General features: G+C 38.6%; 1 protein-coding gene across 1 annotated transcript in view; it reads right to left on the reverse strand.

Moving 5' to 3' along the window:
- Nucleotides 1-829: 829 nt before the first annotated feature.
- Nucleotides 830-1,297, reverse strand: part of LOC144646944 (BTB/POZ domain-containing protein 6-B-like) — a 1,398-nt gene continuing 930 nt past the window's right edge. The window contains exon 2 of the mRNA XM_078506663.1: nucleotides 830-1,297. This exon is cut by the window's right edge and continues 476 nt beyond it. Coding sequence (XP_078362789.1) covers nucleotides 830-1,297 — 468 coding nt within the window.

The raw sequence follows: 1,297 nt of genomic DNA on the forward strand, positions 1-1,297 counted from the left end.
TTTTCTAGGCCAAAATAACCCCAAATCTAAATATTAGTGCATGAATGAGTTGATCTACATCAGATGATTTTTAAGCCGTTCAATAAATTCGCAGTTCGTGTTTTATCAAGTCTAAAACACTCGGCTGCAACTCGTGTTTTAAACTTGATAAAACACTAGTGCTCATTTATTACACGTTACATAAACCTTATTTCACGAGGCATACAAGTTGTACCACTCAAACCTTCACTTTCTATATTGAACAACCCCCCAAACAGATTGTCCCATGATTATGCCTTTTTCCTGACTAGGTATAAAGCTTGGAGAGTTCAGAGGGGGTTATTGCATCAAATTAAAGATGGATAACAATTAATATTGCTGTGCAATGTGTCCAATAATTTTTTGTTGCAGACCTTGTACTACCTGATTAAAAATAGTTACCACACAACAGCAATGCAGTCATCAGATGATAATATTACCTTATTATAGGAAATAAATGATACATTTTATTAACGCTAATTTCAAAATTTCACGTTAAATTTAGTTATGTAAACACGTTTTCTAAAAGCATCTAACCAGAACTTTTCTTAAATTCGCGCATTTGCATTACGCGTAAATTTTGTTCACATTGTTAAAATGCTTCGTTATATTCCTATAATAAGGTAACATATGTAATGTTTATCTCTAATTCGTCATGATAGCCCCATGTGAGAATGTGGGGGAGGGGAGGGGAAAGGAGGGGAAGGGCAACACCAAATAGGTACAATGTAGAAGTGTGATTTTCTGAAGTCAGCAAGCAGGGAAGGGGATGAAGCAAAAGCTTCTTTTCCTCTGTACTTGTAAGAACACTTCACTTCGGCATAAACAGAAATTCAGCAATTTGTCCATGGCTTACAGTAGTACCATTGCTGCTAGGCCTCCCTCCTCCATCATCAAAGTGAAATGTTACCCCAGAGCGTTCCACAGACTTGGCGCCTTTTATACCACTCCAAGACTCCATGCCAGATATGCATGCCTGGACCGAGTACGATACATCTTTACATAACTGTACAGGTTGATCAAACATGATGTAAAAACCACAATAACTGTGTGAAGCATTTCTTACAAGCTCACACTGTAATTGTAATTCATTGGCGGCAGTGAACGGCAGACGTTTATCTGATGCTCTCACAAAGTAAGTATCATAATGACCAGGGCCATCATCACGCGCTACCTTGACGTTTGCAGAGTAGATGCCATCTATGCTTCCGAACAAGCAAACCCCATGCAACATGACATCCTTGTCAACCTTAACACCTATAGAGTCCATTCCACCCAT

This window comes from Oculina patagonica, chromosome 1, assembly GCF_052425735.1.
Source record: "Oculina patagonica isolate OP01 chromosome 1, crgOcupat, whole genome shotgun sequence".
NCBI lineage: Eukaryota > Metazoa > Cnidaria > Anthozoa > Scleractinia > Oculinidae > Oculina > Oculina patagonica.